Source organism: Melanerpes formicivorus, unplaced genomic scaffold, assembly GCF_026170545.1.
Source record: "Melanerpes formicivorus ecotype bairdi unplaced genomic scaffold, bMelFor1.0.p_v2 SCAF_14, whole genome shotgun sequence".
NCBI classification, from domain to species: Eukaryota; Metazoa; Chordata; class Aves; order Piciformes; family Picidae; genus Melanerpes; species Melanerpes formicivorus.
In genome coordinates, this window is record NW_027142366.1 from 2,387,000 (window position 1) to 2,410,511 (window position 23,512).

At 52.4% G+C, this 23,512-nt stretch overlaps 2 protein-coding genes across 6 annotated transcripts; both read left to right on the forward strand.

Annotated features, from left to right (window-relative positions):
- Positions 1-1,948: 1,948 nt before the first annotated feature.
- Positions 1,949-19,770, forward strand: FLCN (folliculin). Of its 5 annotated transcripts, XR_010988338.1 has the most exons (13): positions 2,140-2,337; positions 2,986-3,264; positions 4,019-4,165; positions 5,404-5,625; positions 6,625-6,785; positions 7,886-7,977; positions 8,702-8,892; positions 10,504-10,617; positions 11,218-11,341; positions 11,871-12,002; positions 13,622-13,727; positions 14,671-15,704; positions 19,685-19,770. XR_010988338.1 is itself a non-coding variant. In XM_068146592.1 (12 exons), exons 2-12 carry the CDS (start codon positions 3,016-3,018, stop codon positions 14,870-14,872), a joined length of 1,740 nt encoding a protein of 579 aa, XP_068002693.1. In that variant the 5' UTR covers positions 1,949-2,033; positions 2,986-3,015; the 3' UTR covers positions 14,873-16,265. The 5 variants fall into 5 exon arrangements, 4 of the variants coding, with proteins under 4 accessions (XP_068002693.1, XP_068002690.1, XP_068002691.1 ...); XM_068146592.1 differs by lacking the exons at positions 2,140-2,337; positions 19,685-19,770 and adding an exon at positions 1,949-2,033 and having other exon boundaries at positions 14,671-16,265; XM_068146589.1 differs by lacking the exon at positions 19,685-19,770 and having other exon boundaries at positions 14,671-16,265.
- On the forward strand, positions 18,551-21,664 carry PLD6 (phospholipase D family member 6). Its single transcript, XM_068146593.1, has 2 exons — positions 18,551-18,956; positions 19,685-21,664. The coding sequence occupies exons 1-2, from the start codon at positions 18,551-18,553 to the stop codon at positions 19,924-19,926; spliced, it is 648 nt and encodes a 215-aa protein (XP_068002694.1). The 3' UTR covers positions 19,927-21,664.
- The last annotated feature ends 1,848 nt before the right edge of the window (positions 21,665-23,512 follow it).

Genomic DNA, 23,512 nt, shown 5'->3' on the forward strand with positions numbered 1-23,512 from the left:
GAGTAATAGTTTGATAAGCTTTTGATGCTCTGGCTTCTGCATGTCTTGAGATACTGATAAAATTAAGTCAGATTTTTTAATGAAGTAGCTCCTTCAAGTCTTGGAACTAACTGCATGGGCCTGTGGGCAGCTGAGATGCTTTGAGAGCTCTTGAGCTTTCTGGGTTTACCTCTGGGAAGGACTTTTGATCAAATATAGGAACACTGTGTGCTCTGCTCCTCCAAGCTTAGATCATCAGAGGTCTTGTGGCTGGTTCTTCCTCCCGTGCATGGCCACAAGATGTGTTCATGCAATGATAATAGAGTGCATGCTTTGATAGCTGCTGCCTCTTTCCATGCATCTGAATTAGCAAAGATACAAAATGCACTTCCTAAGGGTAGCATTAGATGTGCAACTACACTTCATAGCCACAGGAGGGGTCTCTAGCTCAGTCGTTAGCAGGTATTCAAACATTGCTACAAAGAAACCGATTAGAAGCTGTTTTGTGTGCGACCACCCCTGCAATTTCTGTGCCACCCCGGGAGCCGCAGGCAGTGACCTCTGCTGACACACACAGGCTGCCACTGCTCCACGTGCTTTGGTGTAACTCCAGCTCTCTCCTCCCACACAACCACCTTCCTCTCTCCTCCAGTGCAACCGTGACCCGGTGTATGTCTTGTCATAGGCGACCTATATAACCCAGGAAATGTTTTCTGCATGGCCAAACTGGCTGAGGAGGTTAGTCCTGAGAAGTTGTTTTCAATGTACTATTGGAAAATAAAGATAACAAATGAGTTGCTCTTAGTTTGTCTTAAATGAGATAGTAGGTCTTTTGTATTTGGCTTTTCCTTAGGTCTTTTGGGAGGGGAGGGCTTTGTTGCTTCTCAGGATGTGTGATTCTGGCTGACTGGCAGGAGGTTGCTAGTTGTCTGCTCCGTGAGGCAGTGCCCTCTGCTTGGGAGTTGTTCCAGCGTTGCTGGTGGCTTCTTGGAGCTCTCCTGAACCACCTTGAGTAGAAATAGCAGTTGGCTTTGTGCAGTGTGTTTTCCTTGGGAAGTCCTTGTCCAGGATGGGCTCTGGGATTAGATGGGTTTCGGATCAAACACTTCTCTTCATGTTTGATCGTTGTGTTACAACAATCCTCACTCTTGCTGGCCATCTGAGTATCATTTTCTTCAGAGGTGTAGCTACTAATGTAATGGCTGCTTGGCTCCAGAAGTATGATCTGTGATGTATCAGCAATAGCTGCTCTTAGGGTTTGAGTGCAGGCATTACTCAGGTGAATGGTGCGTGCTGCTACCTTGTGTTAGACTTAATACTCACTTTCAGACTTGGGTGTTTAAGACTCCAATGTAAAGGGGAGGGCGAATTCAGTACTTTTATTATCTTGAAGCCTGAAAGGATTAATAGTTCAGATGGAATTTATTTTTCCATTTCTAGAGATGAACAGCCCTGTACTAAAACTTGATGCCCTGAACAGAAACTGTAGTAGTGCAAGGGACAAAGGGTTTGTATTGAAGAGCCCACAACAGGCTTGTTTAACTCAGCGTCTTTCAGAAGGTGTTACCTGTGTGAAACATCTTGCTTTTAAGTGCTTTATAAACGGGGTGGGGAGAGCCCTCATCGTATATTGTGAGCAGTTTTGAGAATTCAAACACGGGATGGGTGTTGCCAGTTCTTGTCTTTGAGCGAAAGGTCGGGCCCAGGCTGCAGTGAGCACGGCAGTGCCCTGCGGAGGCACAGGAGAAAGAAAAAGAGGTCCTGCGGAGCCGATAGGGAGGCTTTCCCCCTTGCCCTGGCTGCCCTACACCCTGTACCAGACCCCGCTTGGCCTCGGCCGGGCCCCGCCCGCACACGGCACATGCGCATGTCCCGCCCCGTGCCCCCGCGCTGTCACGTGACAAACCATGCGGCCCCTACCACCTCGCTCGGGGAGGGGGAGCAGAGCTAAGCCCACTCACTGTGAGGCGCCTGCGGGGCGGCAGCTGATCATCTCACGACTCCGGAGAGTCAGCCACTCTGCATTCTGCGGTGTGACAGCAGGACGGGGAAAGGTGAGGGAGCAGGGAGATGTCTTGCTGATCTTCTCATCTGTCTCCCCCCTTCTTTTGAGGTAATGGCTCTGCCCAGCCCCTGTGGACAGGGCTTCCGTGGGCCGGGTCACTGCCTCGCCCGGGGGGAGCAGGAGGTCCTCGGGAGAGCGGTGGGACGGGCGGCCTCGGTACCGCGGGACTAACGACCTCCTCTGCCCGCCGTCCGTCGTCTTCTCTCCCGCCTCGTCTTCCTTCTCGGCCTCTGAGTGGGCAGCTGGGAAGCTGTCTGCCATTCTCTTTCCCCCTCCAGCCGCCGGTAGGGATGGTACGGGCCGGTGGGTCAGGCCGTGTCAGGCGCCCGCTGACACGGGACGGGCCGGGGCGGGGGAGCCCGGAGCGGCGGTGAGCGGGGTCGGGCCGCGGGGGTCTGGGCGCTGGCGACCTGGGCTGGGCCGGTCTCGGAGAGGGGAGGCTGTGGCCCGGAAGGGTCGGCCGGGTTGGACTGTACTGGATCCGGCTGGGCCTGAGGCGCTCGGGGCGGGGGGCGCGGAGCAGGGCCGGGCCCGACCCGAGCCGTTACGGCCTCCAGGCACGGGGAGGCTGTGCCAGGGCCAGCAGAACCCAGGGTGTCTGGACACGGGGGTCTGGTCTATGAGATCCCAACCCGTCCCCGTAAGACCGGAGGCATCCGTGCAGGGGGTCCCCTTCAGTCCTGTTCCACCCCGACGAGGTCTGAGGTGCCCCAGCTCAGAGTCGGGGAGCTGCCTCGGGGGCGTCGATCGGCTCTAGTCCTGTCCCATCAAGGCACGAAGGGTTGGTCCTTGCTGCCGTTGTGAGCTGTGCTGATCCCTTAGGCTGAGCTTAAGACCCACTGCCCCTGGAGGAATGCAGAGCAGACCTTGCACCAGTCAGACCTAGGAGATGGTTTAGTATCCCCTGTGCTGATCTCCTGTGCTTTCTCCCTTGCCCGCAGGAGGCCTGTCGCATGTGCTGAGCCCTCACTATGAACGCTATTGTTGCCCTCTGCCATTTTTGTGAGCTCCATGGTCCTCGCACCCTCTTCTGCACCGAGGTTCTGCATTCACCACTCCCCCAAGGTGCAAGCAGCGGGGACATCTCTGGGCAGAATGAGCAGGCAGAGGAGGAGGAAGGTGGCATTCAGATGAGCAGTCGGATCCGCTCACACAGCCCTGCAGAAGGTGCCAGTGCTGACTCCAGCAGTCCAGGGCCAAAGAAGTCAGACATGTGTGAGGCAAGTGTGCAGATCTCTGTGTGGACAGCAGTGGTCCTTGGCTTAACCAAAGGTCTCTTGGATTCTCTACTGCAAATTCAGTTAAGAGAGAGAAAAAACAAGTGAGCTGCACTTGGTTTGTGTATGACAGATCAGAAGATCTTCCAAGTCCTTACAGACTGCCATGATTTATGACAAGAGGATGAAGGAACTGTTGTTGGCTGTGTAGATCTTGACAAGATGATGTCTTGAGGTCTCTTTAAGCCCTGTGATTGGTGATTCTCATGTGGCTGAGAAGTGCTTTCCTTGTTATTGAAGAACATTTACTTTATTGCACTAGGTCTGGTCATTTATTAATAGTAATAGAGGAAATATATGCTCCCTGCCATTCCTCTGCATATCTACTGTTAGTTATTGTTGTGAGGTATTTGTTGCTGACTCACCTTTAGGTTAGGGGCAGTTTTGTCAGGCCAGTTGGTTTCACAGCTGCTCATAACTGAATTTTACCACTTGCAGAGCCAGCAGCAAGTTTGTAATCAAATTGAATAGTGGAAAATGAGCCTAAGAGCAGAGGAAGTATATCACAGAGCTCTGTGTGAGGAGCTGTGTTCAAATCCTGACCCTGACTCATCCTTCTTGTCTTGAAAGTATTTCTGTTCTCCCCTGCATGTGTAGCTAAGGCTTCCCACCGTTTTGAAGGGAATATGCAGAAGCCTTTGGAAACCTCAGGCCACTGCCTGCTCATTCATGGCTGGATTTGCTTTTCTGCCTTCAGGGTTGCCGCTCTCTTGCAGGAGGACATCCTGGATATGTGAGCCATGACAAAGAAACTTCCATCAAGTATGTCAGTCACCAGCACCCCAACCACCCCCAGCTCTTCAGCATCGTGCGCCAGGCCTGCGTCCGCAGCCTGAGCTGTGAGGTAACTGCCGTGGAGCATGGGGGAGCACTCTGGCTTTAGGCATCACTTCAAATCCAAGGCAGAGCTTTGCTGATCCTGGCTGCTCTGGGCAGCCTGAAACAAGGATGGAATGGAAGTGGAAATACAGGCACTCACATCCTCCTAATTCCAGGGTTGGTGGTTGTAAGGCTGATCTGTGCTAACCCTGAGGGTTTCCTCCTCTCGTTTTGTGAGATCAGAAATTGCCCCTTCTTGTTTTCACTCCTGTGTGCTTACTGGTTTGCTCTGTAGGACAAACTTCTTGGTGAAAACCTTGGAATCTCTTAGTTAGTACCAAGAAGTATTTGCTCTCTGCAGACTGTTAATACTCAGCTTCTAATAGAAGTGAAGGGAGAACCTTACATATTAGTGCATGAGTCCTGTGTCCAGTTCTGGGCCCCTCAGTTTAAGAAGGATATTGAGACACTGGAAAGTGTCCAGAGAAGGGCAACAAGGCTGGGGAGAGGACTGGAGCACAGCCCTGTGAGGAGAGGCTGAGGGAGCTGGGGTTGTTTAGCCTGGAGAAGAGGAGGCTCAGGGGAGACCTTATTGCTCTCTACAACTACCTGGAAGGAGGTTGTAGCCAGGTGGGGCTTGGTCTCTTCTCCCAGGCAACCAGCACCAGAACAAGAGGACACAGTCTCAAGCTGTGCCAGGAGAAGTTTAGGCTGGAGGTGAGGAGAAAGTTCTTCACAGAAAGAATTGTTTGCCATTGGAATGTGCTGCCCAGGGAGGTGGTGGAGTCACCATCCCTGGAGGTGTTCAAAAAAGTCTTGGATGTGGCACTGGGAGCCATGGCTTAGTTGTCAGGAGGTGCTGGGTGATAGGTTGGAGTTGATGATCTCTGAGGTCTCTTCCAACCTTATTGATTCTAGGATTAGTGAGCATTTGTGTGCCAGGATCAGCAAATCCCTTGTGGATTCTCCACAGTGTCATAGTTGAACAGAGCTGAGTTCTTAAAATGTTGTTAAATTAAAGGTTTGTAGTGTTTGTGGGATACCTCTGGAGGTCTGCTTGACCCTGGGGTTTGGACAGCAGCCTAAAAAAGACTTCTCTTTTTCTTCTGTACTAAGTGTGTGTTAAAGAGCAGGAAGCTTTGCTCAGTTCCTTACTGTTTGCTTGGACTTGATGATCTTTGAGGTCTTTTCCAACCTTACTGATTCTGTGATTCAGCTGTGGGATGTGTTTAACCACTCTGGTCTTCATGTCCCTCCCTTCAGGTCTGCCCAGGACGGGAAGGGCCTATATTTTTTGGAGATGAGCAGCATGGGTTTGTGTTCAGCCACACCTTCTTCATCAAAGACAGCTTGGCTCGAGGTTTCCAGCGCTGGTACAGCATCATCACTATCATGATGGACAGGATTTACCTCATCAACTCCTGGCCTTTCTTGTTGGGAAAAATCAGAGGCATTATTGATGAGCTGCAGGGCAAAGCACTGAAGGTAGGTTAGTGCAAGAGAGGCCACTTGACTCACTGTGAGTAAAACATGAGGCTGGATGATTTACAGCCCAGTCAAAAAGCTGATCCAGCTTGTTGCAGCCAGGGTGGTCATTAAGAGGCAAGAGGATGGTGCCTGTCTGGAGATGGAGGAGAGAAGGAACAGGAGGCTTTTCACATTTTGAGGCAGTCATAACACATTCCAGAGATCTAACTGCTAGGCAGTAGCTCTGTTTTGTGAAGGACAGCAGCTTTGGAGCACCAGTGTTAGTTAATGATCGTTTTAGTCGGTCTAAGAACAAAATGTCCCTTCCCTTTCCTCTCCTGTAACTTACAGGCTGGATTTGCACTGCCTGTGTGTGACTGTGGTGGGTTGAAATTACCCCCCAAACTAATTTGGAGAAACTACCCCCAGAATCAAATCCCCAGCCTAGCTCAGGTTGGGGTGGAAGCAAAGGAAGCTGTTTACAAGCAAGCTCCAATCTAGCACTATGGAATGCAAGGAATAGCTACAAAAGCTACAGTATGTGTAAAATATATATATATATATAAAATAAACACCACAGAAACTCCTCAGGTTCCCCTGGATGGATCCAGGGGACTCTGCACCTCCTCTCCCACTCTCTCCTTCCTTCCCCTTACCTCACACAGTGGTCAGAACAGATCTCCCTGGCCAGGCCACGGAAGAGAGAGAGGGAAGCTGCAAGAGGAAGTGACAGAAGATGAAAAGGGAAAGAGAACTGTTTGTGCCACTACTCTCTATCCCCATCAGCAAACCAGTGAATTGTGTAGCCCTTAGCATTGTTTTTCCTTTTGCTCTCCAATGGTGGTTTTTCCACCCCCAGTCTTTGCAGCTGGGTTCTAGGCTAAAGTTCCTCCTCCAAACGGTGGCAGCGACGTGCCCTTTCCAGGGGGTATTGTGTTTGGGTTTTGTTTGCCCCAGCTCTGCTGTAAGCAGTTTATCTTCTCCAGTCTCTGACACTGCCCCCCTTGTGTGGTGTAGGTGTTTGAAGCAGAGCAGTACGGCTGCCCTCAGCGCGCCCAGCGCATGAACACAGCCTTCACTCCCTTCCTGCACCAGCGCAACGGCAACGCCGCCCGCTCCCTCACCTCGCTGACCAACGACGAGAACCTCTGGGCCTGTTTGCATACTTCCTTTGCTTGGTAATGCCACTGGTGTTTCTGCCTGCTGCAGCTCCTTCGTGAGGAGAATTCCTGCCTCACCCTGAGAGGGTGGAAGTGGGCTTTGGGTGGTGTTTTTCCCGTAGGTAGAAAGTAGCCTGGAGAAGGGACAGCTCTGGGAAGGCTTTGTTGAGGACTTTCAATACTGAAAGCAGGGCTCTGTAAAAAAGGTGAAGGTACACTCTGTAGCAGGGCCTGTTGTGGCAGGACAAGGGGTGATGGGTTTCAACTGAAAGGGGGAGGTACAGATTAGATAGAAGGAAGAAATGTTTTACACCAAGGGTGGTGAGATCCTGGCCCAGGTTGCCCAGGGGCGTGGTAGATGCCCCATCCCTGGAACCATTCCAGGTCAGGTTGTTTGCAGCTATCTCCTCTGGTTGACAATCTCCCTGTTGACTGCAGGGAGTTTGGACTAAATGACCTTTAAGGGTCCCTTCCCAGTCTGTGGTTCTATGGAGTTGGAACTTCACTAAGTAGTCTTTGAACTGGGAGAAGCTAAGCCTAGAAGGACAGCAGCCTGCTGGTGCCTTTAGGATATAATTCCTCATGTTGTGAAGCAAACCTTCTAATGTGGCTGCTAATGGAAACATTTGTCTAGAAGGAAAGGCTGTGCAGTATGGAAGAATCAAGATGCTCCTACCCACAGTGCTATAGGTTGGATTCACATTTGAAGTGCAGTGGTGGCTCACCTCAGGGTGCCTGTGTGTTGTGGGAGGTGCAGCTGTTTGGCACAGCAGACTGTCTGTGGGAATCCAGTTGCTCCAGTGCCTGACCTGCTCATCCAACTTCCCCTGGAAAGATGCCACAGAGATGGTTGCAGCATTGGCATGTGACCTGGGTGGGGGATAACTACCTTGCACAAAGTAATCCCACAATGGGAGGCCTCCTGGTGACCTTGGCTGGCAGCTGTTGTATGCTGTGTGGGAAGTAGGATTCCACATGTGTGGAAGGAAACAAATTGGTTAGGAGTTGGATTTTGTGTTGTTTGTTGTTGAGCTCATCAGCCTGAGTTTCTTACTGGACTTTTGCACCTGCCAAGCAGGTGTAATTCATGCTGCTTTCATTTCCTCCAACGCCTGCAGGCTTCTGAAAGCTTGTGGCAGCCGGCTTACAGAGAAGCTTCTGGAGGGAGCACCAACAGAAGACACCCTTGTCCAGATGGAAAAACTTGCAGGTGAGATGGAATCTTCCAGAGCTGGAAGGCTCTCTGAGAATGCTTCTGGTGATGAAGACATCAGAATCATAAGCACCTCCATCTCTCATCAGCAGTACCTGAGAGGTAGCCTCTGCAGTGGTTGATGTGCTCTCCCATGTGGAGATGACTTCAGAGGAATGAGAAGTCAAGGCCCTTGGCCCCATAGGCTCTCTGCTTGCACACATGGTGTTTGTTACTCGAGTAGCAGTGTTGCATCATCATGGTCATTGTTCTCTCTGGCTGGGTCACCTCCCAAAGAATCTCTGCAGCCAGCAGAGTGTGCAGTCCCAGCACAAGGACTCATTTGCTACAGAATTTCTTAAATGATCATCATCTTTGCCTTGCATTGAGTTACTTTATTGACCTGTTTAGAGCAGAGCCTGCAAAGCCTGCCTCAAAGCTTTGGCCATGACATTTAAAGCAAGGACAGAGAAAATCTAGCTGTTCAGAGGATGTGACACTGGGTTTGGCTAGGTGGTTAAAATTCCTCCTTGACCCTTCCATGGTTACCTTGTCTCTGAGTTAATAAACCTCATTACACTTCAGCTGTGCCTGTGGTGCTGGCACTGTCATTTGCTGTGTCCTGAGCTCCTCACACAGAGCCAGGAGGCAGTGGCTGCAGCGTGCTGCAGGCCCTTGTGAGGCAGTTCTGCTCCTGGAGGGCAGCAGCGTTGATGACCACTCTGCCTTTTTTGTTTGCTAGATCTGAAAGAAGAGTCAGAAGGCTGGGATGGTTCTGAGGAAGAAGAAAAGCCTTCCTCCCAGCCAGAGGTTGTGGAAGGGCAGGAACTCTCCAAATGCTCACCAGAAACCTCTCTGATGCCGGACTGCAGCAGCTGGAATGTGGCTCACAGAAGGTTGTCTGTCTTTCGCTCGCTCAGGCACATGAGACAGGTCAGAGGAGCACAGTTCCCCTGCTGCTGAATTCACAAGCTAATAACCACTTTTTCTCCTGTTCATGGTTTTGAAAAGACACATGCATTTCCTGCAGCCTACCCTCCTTCCCTGGTCCTGTGTTCACAGGAGCACAGGATGTTAGGGGCTGGAAGGGACCTCCAGAGATTGAGTCCAACCCCTGTGTTGAACACAGTGCCTGCACACCCAGCAGCGTGGTGTTGGATGCATCTCTGAGGTCTCCCCCTTCCTCTGAGGTCATGTGGATCTCTGGTGATCATTGGTCATGTGGGATGGGATCTTATGATTGCCCTCAAACTCTGCACTCTCCTTCTTCCCAAGAGCAGTGACAGTAATTTAATGCAGAGCTCATGCAGCATCTTCAAAGCCAAGCAGTATCTGCTTAAAACAAAAGCATTTCAGGAGGGGGAAAATCAGATTGCTAACAAACCCAATGGCTCTGTTCAGACCTAGCTTCCCTCCAGTGCTTCCAGTTAACCTGACTGAGGGGGAAGGGTCAGTGCATTGGACCCACAGTCCTGCACAGCACCTTGCTTTCCTGGACACTCCTGACAGAACTTCCTATCCTTTTACAATGGTTTTCTTATCTCTTTATTCTACTTTCTCTTTATTTTGAATGCTTGAAGCTATTCAAACAAAGCTATGTGGCAAGTGTGTGACTTGGAGGTTTGTCTAAGAACGTTGTTTGATCTTCTCTGCCTAAATCACTGTTGTGAGCATAACCCAGATCAGGGAAATGCCTGACAGTTATCACCTAGTAAAGGCAGCTGAGCCAACAGATGGGCTGCTGGAGGCAGTCTAGCAGCAGAGTTTGGAGCAACCAAGAAATCCTAGAATAGAATCATAGAATCAATAAGGTTGGAAAAGACCTCAGAGGTCATCAACTCCAACCTATCACCCAGCACCTCCTGACTAGCTAAACCATGGCTCCCAGTGCCACATCCAAGCCTTTTTTGAACACCTCCAGGGATGGTGACTCCACCACCTCCCTGGGCAGCACATCCCAATAGTCAATTACTCTTTTCTGTGAACAATTTCTTCCTCACCTCCAGCCTAAACCTCCCCTGGCACAGCTTGAGACTGTGTCCTCTTGTTCTGGTGCTGGTTGCCTGGGAGAAGAGACCAACCCCCACCTGGCTACAACCTCCCCTCAGGGAGTTGTAGAGAGCAAGAAGGTCTCCCCTGAGCCTCCTCTTCTCCAGGCTAAGCAACCCCAGCTCCCTCAGCCTCTCCTCACAGGGCTGTGCTCCAGACCCCTCCCCAGCTTTGTTGCCCTTCTCTGGACATGTTCAAGTCTCTCAATGTCCTTCTTAAACTGAGGGGCCCAGAACTGGACACAGGACTCAAGGTGTGGCCTAACCAGTGCTGAGCACAGGGCACAAGGACTTCCCTGCTCCTGCTGGCCACACTATTGCTGATGCAGGCCAGGATGCCCTTGGCCTTCTTGGCCCCCTGGGCACACTGCTGGCTCATGTTCAGCTGCTGTCAGCCCCTGCTCCCAGGTCCCTTTCTGGCATGGGTTGGCCATGGGTTGGACACTGGAGTGCTTTCCATCACTGACACAGAAGTGCTCTCTGGCTCTCCTCGCAGGTTCTGGGCGCGTCGGCGTTCCGCATGCTGGCCTGGCACGTGCTGATGGGCAACCAGGTCATCTGGAGAGCTCGAGACGTGGATCTTGTCCACTCTGCTTTTGATGTGCTGCGGGTAGGAGCCTTGCCCTTTCTTGCCTGACTCTGTTTCTGCAGAGGTCCTGCCTGTCCCTAAGGGAGTCTTGTGGAGAATGAGTGCTAAGTGATGTGGTTTGGGGAGAGGAGACAAAGCAAACTGAAACCCCTGTGTTGTGAGGACAGGCTGAGAGAGTTGGGGTTGTTCAGCCTGGAGAAGGGAAGGCTCCAGGGAGACCTTCTTCTGGCCTTTGAGTACTTAAAAGGGGTCTGTAAGATAGATGGGGACAGACTTTTTGGTTGTGACAGGAGCAAGCGGTGATGGTTTGAAACTAAAAGAAGGAGATTCAGACTAGAGACAAGGGAGAAATTTCTTACACTGAGGGTGGTGAGACACTGGCCCAGGTTGCCCAGAGAGGTGGTTGATGTCCCCTCCCTGGAACCATCCCAGGTCAGGGTGTCTGGGGCTCTGAGCAACCTGCTCTAGTTGCAGGTGTCCCTGCTGGCTGCAGGGGGTTGGACTGGATGCCCTTCAGAGGTTCCTTTCCAACCCAAAACATTCCATGCTTGTAAGGCAGGGAGAACATTTTTCTCTCCTGGTTTATCTCCAGTGCTTCTCTTTGACACATTTCCTTCCTAGACCATGCTGCCTGTGGGCTGTGTGAGGATCATCCCCTACAGTGACCAGTACGAGGAGGCCTATCGGTGTAACTTCCTTGGGCTCAGCCCACACGTCCAAATACCACCCCACATACTGTCATCAGGTGAGAGCCTGCTGCAGGGCCCTGCTCTTTTCCATACCATATGTTATGGGGCACAGGAGGCTTTCAGTTTTGTTTCAAGCATTGGCAGGCACAATGCTACATGAACCCAAATCTGTATGAACCAAAGCCTCTACCCCTTGCCTGCTCAGCAGCTGAAGGATGTGACACCTCCTCGAAGCACTGATCATGCCAGAGCTGACAATGCTGGCTCCTCCTGAGGAAGGGTTAATGCTGGGCCAGATGCTGTAAGCTGGTAGAGCTGTGCTTTCTCAAAGCAGGGTGGTGAAGCTCTGGCCCAGGCTGCCCAGAGAGGTGGTAGACACCCTGTGAATGAAACCATTCCAGGTCTGGTTGGATGGGACATAGAGCAGCCTGCTCTGATTGAAGAGGTCCCTACTGACTGCAGGGGAGTTGGACTAGATGACCTTTGAAGGTCCCTTTCCAACCCAAAGCAGTTGGTGATTCTGCTGTATGATCTGAGGCTCTGGGCTCCTGTGGTTGATGCTCTCCTGGGCTCTTGCTGCTCTAGAGTTTGCTGTCCTTGTGGAAGTTCGTGCTGCTACGCGCTCCAGCCTGTACCCAACGCTCTTTGAGGATGAGCAGTCCCTCAACAAGTACGAGTTTGTTGTCACCAGTGGCAGCCCCGTGGCAGCAGATAGAGGTGGGTGATTTGAGAGCAGAAGGAGCCTGGGGCACTGAGGTGACAAGAGCATCTTGAGCTCTAAGTGGGGTTTGTGCTGTCCTTCATGTACTGGCCCTTCAGGAAGGCTGAGCAGAAGCCAGGTCAGTGTGCAGCTGGGGTGCTGCAGGGCGAGGTTTGCCCCAGCCTGGTCAGCTGTGAAAGGTTTGCTTCACCTCAGCAGCATTTTGCTACATTAATTTTCAGAACTGAGAAATGGGTTCTGTAAGTGTAGGGGAAATCTTCTGTGACCCCCAGTGAGTGCTTTCTGTCCCAGAGTGCTTTGTGCCTGTACTTTTTGAGTAAGTCTAGCTCCTAAGGGCCATGACATGACTCATCTCCCATGCTCTGGTGGCTGGACAAGGCTGACTGCCACACCAGTGCCCAGGCATTTTGCCTACTTTGTTGGAGGACTTGAACACCTGCACCTAGATGTGATTTGAGTCAGGTTTGTGAGCCTCATGTCTTCTGGGAAGTCTTAATTTAGATGAATTAGCCTCACTGACTGTCTCAGAAGCCTTGGCAGATGGCTGATCCTTCCTTCCCTGTCCTCTGGAGGTACAGGTGCAGTGCAAAGCAGAGTCTTGCTCCCTCTGTCGTGTTCTTCCTGCTGTAGACCCCCTATGTGTAATTACAGCAGTCTGCTTCTCATCCCAGCAGTGGCATGTCTGGAAGCTTCTGAACAAAAACAATCACTGAAAAGCCTTTTCTCCACCACAGCATCAAAACTGATAGGCCATGTGTCCCTGCCCATGGCAGGGGGGGTTGGAACTAGATGATCTTTAAGGTCCATTCTGTGATTCTGCTGGGGGGAAAAAAGAGTCCTAGGGAATGCCACAAAGTATTCCAGAAGAGGTTGGTGGTTGGTTTGGGGTTTTTAAACTAAATATCCTGACAGTGCACTCCAAAGGAGGAGCATTAAACCTAGAGGAATTGGAGACTTTGAGGGTTTACATTTTACCTCTCTGTGTAGTGCCCAAAGCCTGAAGGTTTGCCATGACTTGGCATTTTTTTTAATGAGCTTCTGATACGAGGCAAGAAGCAACCAAATCTGAGCAGCTGCAGCCTAAAAGCAGGTCTTTAGAAACCAAAGGTCCCTGAAGCTGTGGGCATGCCCCAGGATGCTTCACAGGATTCCATGCTGTTTCCTGCCTCAGATGTTTTCCTGCTGGGATGATCTGCAGCTCCTCCTCCATGGAAATGGAATCAGGGCAGCCCACCACAGGGCAGAGTATTTTTCCACCTGGTAGCATAAGTAGATTTCTTCCTGGCTTGAGGAAAGTTAGTATCTGTGAGCTCATCAAGGCAGATCCCATGCTGAAATTGGCTGTGCTGTTACCTATCCTGTGACTTTCTGCATGTAGAGGAAGGCCTGGTGAAAAATGAGGGCAAGGTTGTGCTTGAGCAGAGTGAGAGTGGAACAAAGGTGTGTTCCTGTCTTTGTTCCTGTCTGTCATTCCAGGTGGGCAGGTGTTCAGGCCCAGGTCACAGGATAAAGGGACTGGTCCTTGCTAACTCTAACTAGCCAGAGGTATGGAGTAGGTAACCCATAGTTTGTGTGTCCTCCTCCTCACCCATTTCCCCTCTTTGTGATCCTGCAGTTGGCCCTACGATCCTGAACAAGATTGAGGCTGCCCTGACCAACCAGAACCTTTCTGTGGATGTTGTGGACCAGTGCCTTGTTTGCCTGAAGGAGGAGTGGATGAAGTAAGTACAACTGCATTCACAGAAACAGCTTTGCCACTAATCCTGGAACAGTTCAACAGAGTGCAGGACAGACTTGTAGTCAGCTGTCTGCTGCTGCGGTATTGGCGGTGTCATGGAATACCAAGTTGGAAGGGGCCTCAAGGATCATCTGGTCTAACCTTTCTTGGCAAAAGAACACTCTAGGCAAGATGCCCAGCACCCTGTCCAGCTGAATCCTGAAAGTGTTCAGTGCTGGGGACTGTGCCACTTGCCTGGGGAGGTTAGTGGTAGGTAGATCAGCACTTGGCTTTGCTATTGGGAGCTAAGAGTATTGGAGTTGTTCTGCTCTAGTCCTGACTCTCTTTGGCTTTCAGCAGTTCTCAACCTTTCTGCTTCAGTTCACCCATCTGTCAGTTACCTTCCTGACAATACCTGTCTGCCTTGCAGCCATGATGAGGATTAAGTTAGCAAAAACAGCCAAGCCTGTCGATGTGGCTGTCTCCCAGGGCAGGAACAGCCAAGCAGATGTCGTGGCTGCACCTTCAGGCACCACATTTCAAGGATGCAAGTGGTTATGAAGGAAGACCAGACAGTCATGTGAGAAGTATTTCATGGGATGTTAAGATTTTGTGCATTTCCCTGAAGGCCAGCTGGGCACTAGCTGTGTCTCACAGGGAGCTTCCCACTCACTTGTCACAGCTCATTATGTTGCTTTCCGCTAGAATGAGACCCAAAGCAGACCCGGGCGTGTTGCTGCTGAGAATGAGTCAGCCCTCTGACTAATCCTCCCTTTTCTTCTGTTCTTCTTCCCCACACCTCCATTCAAAGCCTGAAAATGGTTTCCACAGCATGTTGTGGAAGCTTTTGTTACCATTCAGTTGCAGTGGGTGCTGGAGGGGCCACAGCCGCTGCTGGCTCCCCGTTCGCTCCCTCGTGGCGCTGACCGAGTTTCTTCTTTCTGCAGTAAAGTGAAGGTCCTCTTCAAGTTCACAAAAGTGGACAGCAGACCCAAGGAGGATACTCAGAAACTGCTGAGCATTCTGGGAGCTGCAGAGGAGGACAATGTCAAGCTTCTCAAGTTCTGGATGACAGGCCTCAGCAAGACATACAAGTCCCACCTGATGTCCACAGTTCGCAGCCCGACCTCCTCGGAGTCCCGGAACTAAAGGGTGCCCAACCTCACTCGCTGCCTTCAGACCACCGCAGGGAACCCCGAGCTAGTCACTACCACTGCTGAGCCTGCAGCCCCTGCATTAGGTGGATAGTGACACTTCATCACTATTCTTCTGGTCCTCCAACTAACTTGAAGAGTGACTTGAGTCTTCTCTAATTGCTGTGAGACTGGATTAATTAAGTGCTAATCAACAGTGCTGCTGTCTGTCCCTGAAACTCAACTCTTACATCTAGACCTCCTCACTCAAGGCTCCAAACAGCCACGCTCCAAGAGTCCACACCAGTGAATGACAACCCCCTCCTCTCATCCTTAGTGTGGTGTGGCAGTAGACCTCAGTTTGTTGTTGCATTGGGCAAGACTGGGATAACCTGTGACAGCATCCAGAACTCTTGGGGGCGGATACAGTTCCCCTCCCTCAGACCCCCCCAGGAGTCTCTTACAACACCTGAGAGAAGCAGAACCAAAAGGAAGCACCGTGTCACAGGGTGCAGGGTGATGTGTAAATGATTTCAAACCACTTCCTGCTCAGATTTAGGAAGAGACTCATTTTCTGCTGTAGCATAAGTCAGGATCTCCTCCCGGAGCAGCTCCTCCCGGAGTCCTGTCACTCCACTTTTATTTATTTATATCTGAACTTGAGACAGTTTTCAGCATTGGCTTTGGAAGTCTTGTCTGAGAGGGAGAATCTCGTGGAAGATGTCTCAAAAAACACAAACAAACAAACACAAAAGCAGGCTGCTTGCCTCTCTTGAGAGGACAAAACCTTCGCCTTGTTTCGCCTCGGGGTTGCAAAACTTCCAGGTGCCGAAGCTGACCTCACCAGGGTAAGGCTGCTTGGTGGTCTTCTGTCTTCAGAAATCCTTTTCTAGCTTCCTAATTAAGTTAAGCAGAAAACAAACCAACCCACCACACAACCCCCACTCTGTAGGTGCTCCCTCCTTCTCTAACTCTCTAAGTAGCCATTTTTGCTGAATAGTTCCTGGAAGCATTGGTGCATTTTTTAATGACCTTCGACAGATATTCCTTCTCTGTGCTGTGAGGAATTCCTGTTCCTGTTGTGAAGTCCTTTCTTGGGTTGTTGGGGTGGGGTTTTTTTTTTTGTCCTTTTGTTTTGTTTTGGATCATTGTTGGGAAAACTTGACCTCACCTTAGACATTTTTAACAAGCTAGAAGCAGGTTTTTACCAGGTGACCTTCTACACTCACTCCAAGCAAGACCGAAGCTCAGCGAGGATGTTCCAACTTGTCACACTTGAGTTCTGTTCTCTCCTGTCTGAAATGTGCAGGGTGATTTGTTGTTTGTTTTGGGTTCTTTCTGTTGTTGTCTGGAACATCTGGAGAATGGTGACAGGCAATTAAATCTCATTCAGAGCTATTTTTGTAAAATGGACAAAGCCTGGCCTCGTGGTGGTTTGCCTCTCTGTGTGTGGGTGGTGGGGAAGCAGCAGCTGAGCCACAAAGCAGTTCCTGCATCTTAGCTTTGATCTGATTTATAGAACTTAACAGTCTGGGGGTTTATTTCCCCCCCCCCCAACGTGTTAGTGTCTTGCACATCCAAAGCAGGAGATGCTCAGATGTGTCAACTGGCAGTGCTCAGCTGCTCAGGCAGTGGAATGTGCTGCCCAGGGAGGTGGTTGAGTTGCCAACCCTGGATGGTATTTTGGGTGTGGTGCTTGGGGATATGGTTTAGGGGTGAACCTTGTAGAGTAGGGTTCTGGGTTGGACTTGGTGATCCTGAAGGTCTTTTCCAACCTGAATGTTTCTGTGAGTCTGTGACTGGACCAAGAGCAGGATAGGGGAGCAGCAAACAGATGTTTGCATTGCTCTTCCACTTCCCAAGCTGAATTTTGGGGCTTGCAAAAAGGCTTTTGTCTCCTAGCTGTCACTGAGGGAACAGGGCCCAGAAACGGTGCTTGAGCTTCACCTGCAGGAAAGGAAGCTTTCCATAACATTCACATCTTGCTTCCTGTGTGCTAGGGGCTGCTCCTGAGGGAGGCTCTAAGCCCACGGGTGGAGATAAGTGACAGAAGTAATGAGGAGAGCATGGACTGGTAAATCAGATTCCAGTGCTGGGTTGGTGCTTGCACTTGGGGCTACCTTTCATGTGATCTGGTGCTCCTTACTTTTGTACTTGAGAGCTGTTCTGGTCCAGTTCAGAGCTGTGTGACACAACAGGTAAGGCATTTGGCACCTCGACCTTCTTGGGTGCTGAACTGTTCTGTTCTTTAAGAGCAGCTCTCCCGAGCAATCCACCATTAAAACCCAGTCCCTGTCTAACCTGCACCCATTAGCACAGCCTGTGCTTCTGGACAGGGGGGAGGCTTCTTCCAAAACGGTGTGAGGTCGAGCTTGAGGCCTCCTCCTCTTCTCCATGTGCTGCTGATGTGTACACAGTGTAGTCTGACCTGAAGCAGGGCTGTGTCATGGGCTGCTGGTCTGGATAACATCATTCTTCAGCCAGGGCAAGGAAAACACTAAGGCAGCATATACAGAGTGCCTGGAGGAAAGAAGGGAGGGAGCTGCTAAACCTGTGAACCCAGGGCTCCTGTGCAGCACAAACCCAGCTGTGCCTGCCGGGACAGAGCTGGCCGTGGGATCACCGAATGCCTGGGCAAGTTCCTGCAGCTCGCCGGCTGCGCTCCTCTCGCCATCCGCCGTGGCTGGAATGTGCACGCTCCTCTTAGCACGACTTCATGAGCACTAGAGCCTGTCTGCAGCCATCTCTCAGCACCCCTCTCGCTCTGAATGACACACCTTAGAGACAAGCTGATGAGAGCAGGATTTTTCTGTTCCAGTGTGATTTCTGCCTGGCTGAGCAGCGTGTCCCTGGGAGCGAGAGGGGAGTGAGGAGCACTGCAGCTGCAGGCTGACAGACACCCACCGGCAGCACTGGGTCACTGCTGCAGGGACAGCCAAAGCCTTTCTGCTTTAGTGCTGCTGCCTGCCTCCTTTCAGCCAGGATTCAGCTTCCAGGATTTGTTGAGTGTAAAGAGGAAACACTTGAAAACGGGCTGGAACAGGCTGCCCAGAAACGTTGTGGAGTCTCCTTCTCTGGAGACTTTCAGAGCCTAACCAGACATCTTACTGTGCAACCTGAATGAAGGTGAACCTGCTTCAGCAGGAGAGACCTCCAGAGGTCCCTTCCAGCATCACCGTTCTTTGGTTCTGTAATACCCAGTGCAGCCAGATGGTGTTCGGGGTGGCAGAGGGTGAGGGTGGCGTGGAGCAGCTCTTCACCACAGCCAGGGGTGCCTATGCTCCTTTCCCCTACGCCAAAGCAGCCCAAGGGTTTGGGTGTCCAAAGAAGGTGACACAACTGGTGAAGGGTCTGGGGGAACAGCTGAGGGAACTGCGGTTGCTCAGGCCGGAGAGAAGTAGGCTGGGGTGAGACCTGGCTCTCTACAACTCCCTGAGAGAAGGGTGGAGCCGGGTGGGAGTCTGTCTCTTCTCCAGGGACCCTCTCGGGAGCAGGAGGCACCCTCTCGGCAGCAGGAGGGACCCTCGAGGCAGCAGGAGGGACCCTCCAGGGAGCAGGAGGGACCCTCGAGGCAGCAGGAGGGACCCTCCAGGGAGCAGGAGGGACCCTCGAGGCAGCAGGAGGGACGCTCCCGGGCGCGCTCCCGCGGCCGCCGTCTCACCGCGGGGAGCATGCGCGGGGCCGGGCCGGGGCCATGCGCGGGGCGTGGGCAGGCCTGGCTGCGGCGGCGGCGCTGGGGCTGGCGCTGGCGGTGTTGGTGTGGCGGCGGCGGCCCCGGCCCGTGCGGGAGGTTCTTTTCTTCCCCTCGCAGCCCATCTGCACCGAGGCGCTGCTGGCCGAAGCGGCGGCGCCCGGCGCGGGGAGCCGGCCCCGGCCCTGCCCCTGCCCGCTGCCGCGGGGGGACTGCGCCCTCGGCCGCCTGCTGCGGCGCCTGCTCTCCGCCCGCCGCTCCCTCGAGCTGTGCCTCTTCGCCTTCTCCAGCCCGCCGCTGGCCCGCGCCGTCCAGCTCCTGCACCGGCGCGGCGTCCGTGTCCGCCTCGTCACCGACGCGCAGAGCATGGCGATGAAGGGCTCCCAGATTGGCCTCCTGCGGCACGCCGGTGAGGCGGGAGCGCGGCCTCGGGCGGGCGCTCGGGGTGGCCGTGGCCTGGCTGCCGGCTGCATTGGAAGCTGAAGGACCTGCGAGTGCCGGTGACGAGGTCACCGTGAGCCTCGTGGCCAAGAAGGCAAATGGCCTCCTGGGGTGAATGAAGGAGAGTTTGGCCAGCAGGTCGAGGGAGGTTCTCTTCCCCCTCTGCTCTGCCCTGCGGAGGCCACAGCTGGAGGATTGGGTTGGGTGCTGGCCTCCCTGGTTCGAGAGGGACAGGGAACTACTGGAGAGTCCTAGTGGAGGGCCACAAAGATGCTGAGGGAAGTGAAGCATCTCTGTGAGGAGGAAAGGCTGAGACCTGGGGCTGTTCAGCCTGTAGGAGAAGAGGGAGATCTTGGAGATGCAGATAACTAAATGGTGGGGTCATGGGATGGGGCTGGGCTCTTCCCAGTGGTGGTACAAAAAGGGGCAGTGGGTACAGACTAGAGCACAGGAATACTTGGAACCAAAGGAGAAACTTTGCTGTGAGGATGATGAAGCCCTGAAGCAAGCTGCCCAGAGAGGTTGTGGAGTCATCTTCTCTGGAGAGTTTCAAACCCTGCCTGGACAAACTCTGCAAGCTGATCTAGCTGCCCCAGCTTTAGCCAGCGGGGGTTGGACTGGGTGAGCTCCAGAGATGCCTCCCAGCCCCTCCTGGTCTGTGATTCGGTGACTGAAGAGGTGGTTGTGTCTTTGTAGGCATCCAGGTACGCCACGACCAGGAGAGTGGTTACATGCACCACAAGTTCGCGATCGTGGACGGGAGGATGCTCCTGACAGGCTCCCTCAACTGGACCACCCAGGCCATCCAGAGCAACAGGGAGAACGTGCTGGTGCTGGAAGATGAGGAGTACGTGAAGGCTTTCCTGGATGAGTTTGAAAGGATCTGGGAAGAGTTTGATCCCAGGAACTACAGTTTTTTTTCCAAAGACAGCAAGTGAGCTGCCTCACAGGGCTGGGGGGTGCTCAGCAGGTAGCATTCCTGGCCTCTGTTAAATGTTTAGAGGTATTGTTGCTTTATCCTCCTGGGGGCAGTTCAGGTAAGCTCCTCCAGAGAAGCAGAGAGCTCTCTACCTGAAAGTGCTACAGGTTCCTTGCTGTAGATTGTTCCCTTACTAGAGCCAGTTGGTTTGTGAGGGTGGCTGTGACAGGGCTAAGGGTAGGCTCACGGCCGTGCCCTGCTGCAGGCAAGGTAGGGTCATAGGGTGCTGGGTAGGTTTCAGTGGTGAAACTGACATCTTCCTGCTGGGATACTGAATTGTTGCCCAGGGGGGCATAAAGCACCTTTGTTATGTTTCTTGTTGGTATGAATTGTTGAAAGGCTGTAAGAGGAAGTCTGTGGGAAATGCAGAGGCAGAAAGCAGAGGCACATTTTGGTTGTGCACACATTCCATTTGCTCTAAGATGGGCAGAGCTACAGTGTAAAAGCAGCAGAACAGATTCTAGAGACACCTCCAGCCCTCACCATCCACAGGGAAGTGCTCTTCTAAAGGGCAATTTCCACACAGATCCTTGCTGCAGAAAGGTCATCTGCCAGCAAGCAAGTGTTGGGAAGTGTGGAAAGAAATGAGAGGCACTGCTCTTTGGAACAGGTGGTCTTGAGAGCAGACAGGGCTGGAGGTTGTCCCCAGCTGCAGTCTGGAGTGGTGGAAGAAAAGCCCAGCCCAGTTTTTTTAGGTGCTGGGACACCATGGCCTGCCCTCCTTTGGTGCCTTCCACCAGCTGGGTGGGGAGCAGCAAGAGGGAGGGAAAAGCTCTGTCCCTGCAGTTCAGGCTGGAACACAGATGGGTGTCAGCTTGGGAATTTCAAACCTCTGAATGGCCTGAGAGTCACTGAAGTGCCTCCAGCTGTCTGCTGTTCTTTGTTGGTGCCAGTTGTGTTGGGCTCAGTGGTGCTCTGATGGGCACCATGCAATAAAAACCATTTTCACCCCAAAGCTCAGGATCACCTGGTTTTTGCACCCCAGGCAGGCCTCGTGGGTGGGTTGCTTGTTCCAGAGCTCCAGATCATTACAAATTCCTTCAGATCTGTAGGTGGTGTTTGGGATACCTGGAGTCACATCAATGGATTCCCTCTGCTTGAGAAAGCTGCACTGGCTCCGGGACAAAGTTACTGCTGCCTGTGGGGTAGCAGCTTTGGAAGAGGCTGAGGAAGGTCATTCTCTATCAGTCCCACCCAGCAGCATTAAATGTACACCATTTAAGCAGGTTAGTGCTGTTAAAATGCTACTTGAGGCGTTTGCTTAGGGCTACAACGATGCTGAGGGGCCTGGAACATCTCTCTGAGAAGCAAAGGCTGAGAGACCTGCAGCTGTTTAGCCTGGAGAAGAGCAGCCCCAGAGGGGAGCTGATCAATGCTCAGCAAGAGCTGGAGCAGGGGGAAGAGGATGGGACAAACTCTTTTTAGTGGTGCAAAGGGCACAAACTGGAACTGGAACAGGCTGCCCAGAGAGGTTGTGGAGTCTCCTCCTCTGAAGAGATTCCAACTGCCCCCAGCCACTGTGATCCTGGGCAAGCTGCTGTGGGGGACTCTGTCTAGCAGGGGGGGTTGGAGTGGATGATCTCTGGACTTAGCATAGCAAACAGCTCACTTGTTTTCAGGCTCTGCAGTGGCCTTTTGGAAAGAAAGCTCTCACTGCACAGCATGCAAAGGGTGGTGCAAAAATAGTTTATTAGGATATAGTTAATGTAAAGTTAGGTAATTCTATTTACAAAATAAAAATGATCAGCTACATCCAGGGGAACCTAGCATGTCACACCAGAGCTTGTAAGGAATAAATACTGTGAGGAAGAGAAGTGACATTTCTGTTACAGTGAGCAGTTGGCTGGGAGCAGCAGCTCTCAGAAAAAGCACTGCAAGGAACCAGTGGAAGGGAGAAGGGAAGAAGAGAGGAGCTCAACACCCACCGAGAAACAGCAACCTCCAGCCCCCCTTCCCCTTGGCAGAGGGAGACTCCAGTGAGATGCTGTTCCCTGGACTAAGCTGTGTGGAAAATGCCCCTGAAAAGAGGCTGTTTGCCCTAGGGATGGGCAAGGCTAGAGGACAGCTGTGGTTCCTCCTCACCACCCAGCTGTGCTCACTCCTGGCTCTGAGCCACCGCAGGGGTTTCCAGTAGCCACGAGGCTGCAGCCTGCTGCTCTGTCACAGCGCAGGGGGGAGGCCAAGGGCTGGCCTCCACATCACATCCTCACAGGCACCAGGAACTGACTCCTGTGTCCTCATTCCTCACAATTCCTTTGGGGCAGCTCCAGAGTCCACGTTGCAGGGCATGGGGTGTGTGTGGTTTGAAGGCAGAATGTGTCTCCTTCTGGTCAGTTGTTGGTTAAAGCTGTGCTCAGACGGAACTAAGCCGAGCCTTCTGTTCTCCTTGGGGTGGTAGAGAACTGCCCATTACTACCTGAAGGGCCAGTGCTGCTCCAGATCCCCCCCACAGCCCTGCAGGGCTTCTTTGTGTCTCCTCCCAGCTTCATCCTTTCAAATAAGTGATTCTCTGAAAGAACATCATCTCAACTGATCCAGAGCTCCAGGTGCTAGGCGTGGACACAGGTCAAAGACTCTGCTGCTCATAACTACTTCCTACTTACCAGTCTGTAGTATTTTACAACATAATTAGCTGTCTCTGGTTTAGAACAAAGAGTGAGTGTCCTGCTCAGGCAGTGTGTGAAGAAAGCACAAAGAAATTAACACAATTGCACTCAGGAGTTTGTGGCCAGCTGGTTTAGCTCACTTGGTACCAACTTCTCTGGCTCTGCTTGCTGCTCCTGAGTCCCACACCCTTGGTTTCTTTTAGTGACCTCAAAGCAATGCAGGACGAGCTGCTGGGGCTGGCCCCTGCCTTCTTTCAGCCCAGTGCTCCCTGCTCCTGCAGCACTACCTTGGATCTGCTTGTAAGGAAGGGCTTGTCCAAGTTCAGCTCAGGTGGGACTGAAGGTAAGGTTTGGAGTTGCACACTGCTGCTGCAGGACCGGGGGCTGTATGGCAGCGTCCAGCGGTCCCTTGTGAGGTCCAGGAGCATCTTGAACACACTGCAGGAGCCAGTGTCAGCATTTCAGCAGTGCCTCCCAGCCCCAGGGGCTGGCTGCACCCTCTGCAACAGCCCTCAGCTGCTGTGCAAGGAGAGCTGTGTGTGCTCTGTGTGGTGCCAGGTAGCAGTTTGCACCGGTGCGGCGTCAACGTCCCCATCCCACACCACTCCACTGACAACAGAGGAACAGCCCCAGGTTTGTCACAGGGGCAGGTCTCAAACAGGCTGTACCCAACCTTTGGACAAGGTCTCTTCAAAGCTAAAGGTGTAGGTCAGCAGACAATGTATTTCTACCAGCCACCAAACCCAGGAGAAGAGTCTGTCAGGGCAGAGGGGGGGGCTGGCCACAGGACACTTGGTGCTCCTCTTCCAACCCCCACCTGGGAGAGCTGTGGTAGAAGACCAGCTCAAAACTCAAAATCCAGCACTTGGTCACAAAAGAAAAGAACCCTCCACACATTTCTGAGTAATAAATATCTGCATGGCCTGCCTGGAAGTCCAT